This window comes from Pteropus alecto, unplaced genomic scaffold (assembly GCF_000325575.1).
Source record: "Pteropus alecto unplaced genomic scaffold, ASM32557v1 scaffold78, whole genome shotgun sequence".
NCBI lineage: Eukaryota > Metazoa > Chordata > Mammalia > Chiroptera > Pteropodidae > Pteropus > Pteropus alecto.
The window spans coordinates 18,777,105-18,785,357 of record NW_006443124.1 but is presented as its reverse complement, the minus strand read 5'-3'; the positions used below and the strand labels follow the sequence as shown (position 1 = coordinate 18,785,357).

The 8,253-nt window shown below is 58.6% G+C and overlaps 1 protein-coding gene across 18 annotated transcripts; it reads left to right on the top strand.

Annotated features, from left to right (window-relative positions):
• Positions 1–980: 980 nt before the first annotated feature.
• ZNF692 (zinc finger protein 692) lies at positions 981–8,247 on the top strand. 18 transcript variants are annotated; one of them, XM_015598096.2, is made up of 12 exons: positions 1,024–1,143; positions 1,718–1,903; positions 2,161–2,192; positions 2,438–2,701; positions 3,088–3,226; positions 3,322–3,447; positions 3,693–3,866; positions 3,954–4,031; positions 4,134–4,212; positions 5,265–5,379; positions 7,644–7,743; positions 7,836–8,247. In XM_015598096.2, the coding sequence occupies exons 2-12, from the start codon at positions 1,728–1,730 to the stop codon at positions 8,128–8,130; spliced, it is 1,578 nt and encodes a 525-aa protein (XP_015453582.1). In that variant the 5' UTR covers positions 1,024–1,143; positions 1,718–1,727; the 3' UTR covers positions 8,131–8,247. The 18 variants fall into 18 exon arrangements, 11 of the variants coding, with proteins under 11 accessions (XP_024896481.1, XP_015453582.1, XP_006923362.1 ...); XM_006923300.3 differs by having other exon boundaries at positions 1,105–1,226; XR_003043470.1 differs by lacking the exon at positions 1,024–1,143 and adding an exon at positions 4,471–4,634 and having other exon boundaries at positions 1,233–1,903; positions 7,836–7,874.
• Positions 8,248–8,253: the final 6 nt, after the last annotated feature.

The following is an 8,253-nucleotide window of genomic DNA, read 5'->3' as shown; positions in this document are numbered from 1 at the left end:
CCAGTCCCCACACACAGGAGGGAACAGGAACCAAGAGTCATTCCCTATTGCTAAAACCATGGGGAACCTAAGGATTAAAGGCTCAGAATGCCAACAGGCCTTTCACTCTACAAATTCATAACCTTTCAGATTACATACCTTTCCCCTTTCTCACTGTATGTCCATATCAAAGGAAATGAAAACTACAGAATGATATATAAACTGAATTCCCTGAACACTCAGGGTCTCTCTCAGTGCCTTTACTCTGTCTCTTGCACTGTCCCTCATGGAGTATTACTCTTTTTCTAATAAACGTTTCTTTTGACTCTAACTTTGGAGTGTGTGTTGAATTCTTTCTCCCTCTCCGCCAAAGGACCCTCTTCTTCTCTCAGTGCAGGGCTTGGTCTTCCCACCAACTTGGGAAAATTTGCCCTGTCCTGCATCAAGTGGGGAGGAAGAAACCCAGGAAAGTGTGAAGTCACAGTGTAGGGCTGGTGTTGTGGAGGTCAGCTGTTGCTCTAAGGGTGGAGAGGCAGAGAGCTGACCACATCTGGAAACCACTATTGGCCTTGAGAAGCATCATTCCAGTGGTTTGGTGGTGAGGAAAGCTGCATCAGTCTATCAACAAGAGAATGGAACGTGAAGAAGGGTCCATGGCAAATATAGGCAACTTTTCTGAGGCCCCTTGACGCGAACAGCTATAGCCTCAGGGGCCTTGGAGTACAGAGAAGGCTCTAGTTCTCTTTTCCGGCAGCTGATTCTGCAGCATGTGTTTGCTTGTTGGTGGCCATTGGGGAGGAGGTGTTCAAGGTGAAGAACTTTTTTTTAGGGGACGTCCCTAGGCAGGTTGGAGGAGTGGGCAGACGCACAGGAGGGGCTCCCGGCTCCATTCTCCAAGCTTTTGGGCACCAAGCGCGGGCTGAGCCACAGAAACGACCAGGCCCTAAACCCTACCATCTCCTAACTCCTGCCCTAGCGGCCACGGTCGCCCACTTGGGCTGGACCAGGGCTCCCGGCAGGCGCTGCGCGGGGCAGCAGTGCGCAGGCGCGCACCTCGGGCTTCGCCTCTCCCTGCCCGGGTCCTGGCCCAGTTCCGGGCGGGAGCCACCTACGCGTAGGGGGACGGGTTGCGCTTAAAAGAGAAACGGCGGCGGCGCGAGCGAGGTGGGCCCCGGTAGTCCTGTCGCTGTCCTGGCCCGCGCCAGGCGGCAGCGCAGGCGCAGTGGGGTGAGGGCGGTGGGGCGCAGGTAAGGCCGGGTGGGGCGGGCGCTCCGGAGCTTGGGGCGCCCTTGCAGCGGGAGGGTCCGCGCTCTGAGCGCATCCAGGCAGGGAGGCCTCAGGTGGGCGGGGTGCCCTGAAGACCCCCGCCCGGCCCTGCCCACGGCGACCTGGCGGTTCAGAGCGTCCGCGGCGCGCACAACGCGTCCTTAGCTGGAGTTGTTCCGTCCCCGCTGCCGACCCCCGGGAAGTTCCCTTGGAAGTCTCAAGCCCTGACCCTCCGCTTCTGCTTCTACTTGATGGGCCGGTCCGGCCGCCGCTCTGACTGTAGCCCTGTGCCCAACCTCCCACCCACAGCGCTGGTTCACGCGGCCTGTACCAGCGGCAGGGGTGGCATGGGCGCGGTGGCAGCGAATGCTATGGCAACGGTTTGGTGCTGCCCCCATTCCACCGTGAGACGGCGGAGGCCGGCGGGCGGGTGGCGGGTTAGGCCGGCCCACGCGCGTCCTCCGTCCTGCAGGCCCCGGGCCATGGCTGCCTCTCCGGCTGACGCGTCCCGCAGGAGGCGGGAGAACCGGCGGCAGCTGGACGCGCGCCGCAGCAAGTGTCGCATCCGCCTGGGCGGCCACATGGAGCAGTGGTGCCTCCTCAAGGAACGGCTGGGCTTCTCCCTGCACTCGCAGCTGGCGAAGTTCCTGTTGGACCGGTTAGGGCCGGGCAGGGATCTGGGAGAGGGCACCCAGCGCAGCACCTAGGACCTCCCTTGCCCCCCACCAAGTGCTGGCCCAATGCTTCTTCCTGTTGGCCCATTTCTCACTTCGGCAGTATAACCTATGCCCCTCTCCTCGGGGTCTCCAACGATAGGGGACACTTAGGGCTCGCCCCTTAGTTGTGTGAGTGCCCAGAGCTGAGGGCACTTGTCTGACTGGGTCCTGGCCTGACCTGCCTCTTGTCCCCTGGCAGGTACACGTCTTCAGGCTGTGTGCTGTGTGCAGGTAGGTAGGGAATAGCTGGGGATAGGGGCTGAGGAAGGAGGGGCAACAGGGAGTGGTGTGCCGGGATTGGATCTGAGGGAACCCTGAGTGATTGAGAAGAGATGGGGAGCCCAAGGCAGTTTGGTGGGGCAGGGAGGAAAAGGGAGCCGTGTCTGGCGGCGGGGGCAGCGCTGTCTGGGAGAGGTTCTCCAGGGTGAGGGTCAGAGGCATCCTAGCTGCCCTGACTGTCACCTTCACCCCTCCAGGTCCCAAGCCTTTGCCCCCCAAGGGTCTGCAGCATCTTGTTGTCCTGTCTCATGCCCACAGCCGGGAGTGCAGTCTGGTGCCTGGGCTGCGTGGGCCTGGGGGCCGAGATGGGGGGCTTGTGTGGGAGTGCTCCGCAGGCCACACCTTCTCCTGGGGCCCTTCTTCAGGCCCTACACCTCCAGAGGAGGCCAAGATGGCCCCTCTTCCAAGTACCTCTGAGCAAAGCTGGTGCCAGCAGGCCAGGGGTGGGCAGGAGCCTGCAGGTATGTAAGGAAAGGGGGTTGTGGGGAAGAGGGTTCCAGCTCAGAACCGCCATCTCTAAAAGTGTTCTTTTCTCAGTGGGAAAACTATGCTGGCAAAGAAATAAATCCTCAAGTATATTTTTAGGTATAAAAAACAAAGTCCTTAATAGGATTATGGTATGTTACCATTGATGGGGAAAAGTAAGTATGAACGAATGAAATATCTCTGGGAAGGCAAGTAGGAACCCAGGTGCCTGTGGGGCAAACTGAGCTAGGCAGCTGGAGACAGTATTTGAAAAGGGGCCTTAACAGTGTACCTTCCTGTACTGGTATTTTTTTGAACTATGTGAATCTCTAAAATACCCCTCCCATAGCAGAAGCCTCTGCCCCTTTCCACTCCTTCCTAGAGGCCTCCCAGAATTCATACCACAGACTCCACCTGTCCTCATCCCTCCAGACCAGAGTTTCTGCCCCTTTGACCCCACCTGTGCTAATAGGTTTGGAATGTGAGCATGAGGCGAGGACTCGGGAGGCCAGGTCGCCCAGGTGAGGTTGGGGTTGGGATGGAGGGACAGGACATATGGGATGGACAGTGAGGGCAAGGGAGCAGGACCTCAGGCTTACCTCCCTTGGACCTGCAGCGGGGTGAGACCCCCACCGGAGTCCTTCCTGCCCCTAAGAGAAGAGGAGGGAGAGGAAGAAGATGGGAATGAAGAGGAAGTGCTCAGCGATGTCAGCCCATGGACCTACAGCTCTTCCCCAGATGGGCAAGTTGTGGGTGAGGGAGGACAAGGAGGGTGCTGGACAGAGCAGCTAAAAGAGTATCTACAAAGGGTTGGTGGTGGGGAGGGCAGAAAGGCCCTGGGCGGAGAAATGAAGTTAGGCTCTAGGGTAGAATAAGGCTGAACACAGGTGTGAGTGGGCCCTGGGCAGGGTTCTGAGGTTGGGATCTGCTATTAGGGGTAAGGTGGGGTGGGGCTGGGTGACAATGCCTTCTTTATTCTGCTTTCAGTAGTGAGCCAGATGTCCCCAGACCACCCCCTTCCCCTGTCACCCACACACTTAAGGAGGGAGAGACACCCCCAGCCCCTGCAGCTGTCCCCACATCTCTGCCTGTGGAAGGTGGGGCACAGCTGGTGATCAATGGGATCCCTCCAGCGTCCCAGCAAACTGAGGCCTTGGCCAGGTAACCTGATGGCCTAGATGGAGGGCAGGGGTTTCGCGGGACATGGCCCTCTGTCGAGGCCTTCTACTCCCTCTCTACTACTCACAGCCCTGGGAGTCAGGCCCCGTCTGCTGTACCTTTGGCCCTGGAGGAGGACAGTGAGCACATTGGCCCCAAGAGAATTAGGTAGGCCTTGGGGAGGGACTGGGGGCGGGGCTGAGAGGAGGGAGGCAGGATGGCAGAGGAGAACCAGGGGGTCCTCCTCCGACTGCCTGTTCTGCCCCACAGGAGAGCCGCCAGACGGGAGCTGCTGCCCTGCGACTTCCCCGGCTGTGGCAGGATCTTCTCCAACCGCCAGTACTTGAATGTGAGGGTGCTCACAGCCCAGACTCTGGGCCCCTGGCAGCGGAGAGGCTGCAGCAAAGGGACAGGAGCCAGGAAGAGGAGGGCAGGAGGGGGCATAGAACTTACCTGCGAGTATAATAATCACTAAGCAGGTGACATAGATGCCCCTCCCCACCCATGGTATATGGGGACCTGGCCGGAGTCCTTGGTCTCTCTGGGTAATAGTGATAGCTCTCAGCACTTTCCTGGGGGGATGCGCTGATCCTGTCCTGCTTTGCAGATGGGGAAGCCGAGGTACGTGAGGTTGCCACTGCCCAGGGCTCCTGGGCTCCAGCCTCACTGCAGGACGGGTTGGAGGCACAGAGCGGGCAAGGCCCAGGCCCACACTCAGCCAGGGCCCTCACAGGGCAGGTCCGGAGGCCGAGGAGGGCCCGCACTGGGCTGGTGAGGCAGATGGGGTTGGGGGGAAGTAGAGGGACCTTAGGTGTCAGGGAGCTCTAAGCTGGGGAGGAGCACCCTTTGCAGGCCAGTCCCAAGTACCTGAGCCTATTCAAGATGAGGTGAAGCAGCCCACAGTGGTTTGTGCAGGGGAATCCTGTACGATTCAATGAGGCAAGATAAGAAAAATGGAGGTCCCAGTAGTGCCTGGGGACTTGAGGCTCTGGCCTGAGTGCCTGCGTTCCCCATGCAGATATAGCAGAAAGACACATGACACAGCCCTTGAGCTGGTGCTAGAACACAGGCCTTCGGGTGATGCTGTGCTTGGACAGTCAGGCCCACCACATGTTCCTGTCCCTGTCACTCAGCACACCCATGCTTAGGGAGCCGCAAGTGTCACCAGAACTGCACTTTGTTCAAGGGACTGGACGTTGCAAGGGGAGGTTGTGGCAAGGAGGTGAGATCATGGAAGTCGAGGGCAGAGTTTGGGGTCAGGATGGAATGGGATCGGGATGCTTGTGTGTAGGTGATGTGAGTTGGTGGTGACAGGGAGAAATGATGGGGTTGGGATGGGGCAGAGGAGCCTGTCGACCAGGTCGCTCCAGCAGTCTCCCTGACACCACCCACTTTCCCTAGCACCATAAAAAGTACCAGCACATCCACCAAAAGTCCTTCTCCTGCCCAGAGCCAGCCTGTGGAAAGTCCTTCAACTTTAAGAAACACCTGAAGGAACATGTGAAGCTGCACAGTGGTCAGTGGGAGGAAGTGCCTCCTCACCTACCCCCGTGGATCCCTTGACCTACCCTGTGGGTCCCTTCACCTCCCCCCATGGTCCCTTTGCCTGTGGGTCCTTTCACCTCTCTCCATGGGGCCCATCACCCATCTGCAGGTCCCCTCACATCCTCTGTGGTGACTATCATGCATACACTCATTCTGTGTCCCGTGTGTTGAGCACCTACCTGCTTAAGACTTGTAGGTGCCGAGACACCGCAGTGAACAAAGCAGGCAGGCTTCAACTCGTAAGATGTCCACTCTAGGGATATAGAGCTCTAAAGAGATGTGACAGCAGGGCAGGGAGGCGGTGCTCGGTGGGAAGGGAAGGTGCTCTGAGCAGAGACCACAGTGAAGGGGATGGAGACTTGCCCACTTCTGCAGGCAACGTGTAGGAGGGAAGACTGGACAGGCAGTTGCCCCCATGAGGATGCTTGGCTCTGGCTGTCTGAGATGGGTCCCCTCTCAGGCCCTTGAGCAGTGGAAGGACACAGCTTTTAGCAGGAGTGCTGTGGTTGTCCTGGGGAGAGCAGGGTGCTGCAGGAATATGTACTGTGCAGTGATGGAGGCCTGGCACTCTGGTGTGAAGTTGCTAGAGGCTGACTTGAGTATGACGGTGGAGCCAAAAGGGTTACTGTGGGAAGGACAGATTGGCCACAGGTGGGATGGGCAGAGAGGACTTGGTGACCTGGAGGAGTCTGGCCTGAGCACCTGGGCAGAAGGTGATGTGACTTCCAGAAATGAGGGAGAAGCAGGCTTCAGGAAATGGACCTTTTGTTTGAGGCATGCTAATTAGGCATCCCAGAAGATGTGGACCTGGAGATGCTTGGCAAAAAGATGTGTTTTTCACAAGCACATGGTTGGTATTTGAGCTGTGAGTGACACGTCTGCACGTGGAGGGTGTAAGCCCAGGTGGAGAAGAAGTGTGAGCGGTAGGTGGGGAGGTCAGCTGCCAGGGCAGTGGGGCAGGTGAAGAGACTGGTGTTTGAGGAGCAAGGTGGGCAGAGTGCTGGGGGTGGGGGTTAGTGTTGCTGTGTCTGTGACGCAGGGCTGAGTAAGAGAGTGAGGACAGGCCACCAGATGTGGTGGGAGGCCATCCTTGACCAGGCAGTATGACACGGGATATGACAGCCAGGATGCAGTGGGCCCAAGGCAGAAGGAACTAAGGAAGTGGAGACTGCGAGTATGGACAACACTTTGGAATTTGGCTATGAAAACAAGGAGAGAACTGGGGTCTTAGCTGGAGAGCTGTGAGCCTGGGGCACAGAGATAGGACTCATCCCCCAGAGAGAAAGGGCCTGCTGACACCCGGGTGAGGAGGGGTGCAAAGGGCACAGTTGGAGGATGGCCCAGGGGACAGGGAGTAGCGACAGGCATGTTTTGGTTGGTGCACTGGGTAGGGGAGGGTGTGGGTACTCACTGCTGAAATGGAGCTGGAGGAGAGGACGTGGCGTGGACATGGCCTGGACTCTAGAGTGCGAAAGTGAGCTTACTGGGGAAGTGCAGGGGCCTAGGGGGCCCTTGAGGCCTGTGATGGGGATTCAAGGGGAAGCTGGGGCTTCTGCCCCCAGCACACCGCAGGTCCAAGGCAGGCCAAGGGCTGCGTTTATCCTGAGTTGGTTTTAAGCCAGTGGGTATATCTGAGGGGACAGGGACAGATGAATTAGTGTTGAGTAGAGAAGGCTACATACACTCTGAGAAGTTAATGGAGCTGAGCACTGGGCATGGAGGGGCAGAGGGATGAGGGAAAATGGCGCTGGACTGGTAGCCTGGAGTCAGGGGACTGTCATAGTGGGACAGAATAGATGACTAGCCAGTTTCCTGGATGAAACTGGGACACTTGAAATTGTGATTTGGGGCTGGTGTGGTGGGAGTGGTGGTTGAGAAGGGTGGAGAACCAGGTCATTGAAGGTCGAGGAACAGAGATGGATGCTGACCATGTAGGAAACAAACCGACAGGACATGCATGTATGTGTGTGTGTGTGTGTGTGTGGTGGTGGTGGTGGGTGTCTGATGGCCGATGTACAGAGCGGCAGTGGCACAGGTCTGAAGGACACTGAGAAGCTTGGAGATGGGCAGGGAGGGTAGGTTCAGGGAAGAGGGGAGGGCTTGCTGCTGACAGCCACAGGGCAATGTTGGTGGCGGGGAGGATGGAGTAGTCAGGCTGTGGGGACAGTACTCCCCTGGGCAGCTGGTGGTATGCGGGCCCGGAACCAGAGCTGGAGTGTTCTCCCCGCCTTGCAGACACCCGGGACTACATCTGTGAGTTCTGCGCACGGTCCTTCCGCACCAGCAGCAACCTGGTCATCCACCGTCGCATCCACACGGGAGAGAAGCCCCTGCAGTGAGTGTGAGAGGCTGTTGGGGGAAGGGGCTGGCAGGATACCTGGGTGGCTGGACAAAGCCCCTTCCCTCCCTCCACCGTCCCTGGCTCAGGTGCGAGATCTGCGGGTTCACCTGCCGTCAGAAGGCCTCCCTGAATTGGCACCGGCGCAAGCACGCAGAGACGGTGGCCACCCTGCGCTTCCCCTGTGAGGTCTGTGGCAAGCGCTTTGAGAAGCCAGACAGCGTCACGGCTCACTGTAGCAAAAGCCACCCAGCCCTGTTCCTGGCCCCACCAGGGTCCCCCGGCCCACTGGAGCCCCATCACAGCACTTCTGCCCCTGCACCCCTGGGGCATGGTGATGGGTGCAGGCCCTCCGGGGTCCTCAGCAATGACCCCAGGGACTGAGAAGGAGCAGGGCCAGAGCCTGGTCCCTGGAAACCTGGGTGACAGACTGCAGGTTGGGGACGGAACTGGACTCCTGGGGGCTGAAGGACAAAATAAACCCAGAGTTTTACATGGACACACGTG

Excerpts from the sequence above, each read along its gene's own strand:
- ZNF692 (XM_006923297.3), top strand. The coding sequence starts at position 1,497 with ATGGGCCGGTCCGGCCGCCGCTCTGACTGTAGCCCTGTGCCCAACCTC. Across the intron at positions 4,213-5,264 it reads CCAACCGCCAGTACTTGAAT|CACCATAAAAAGTACCAGCA; the intron begins GTGAGGGTGCTC and ends CACTTTCCCTAG. Across the intron at positions 5,380-7,643 it reads ACATGTGAAGCTGCACAGTG|ACACCCGGGACTACATCTGT; the intron begins GTCAGTGGGAGG and ends CCCGCCTTGCAG.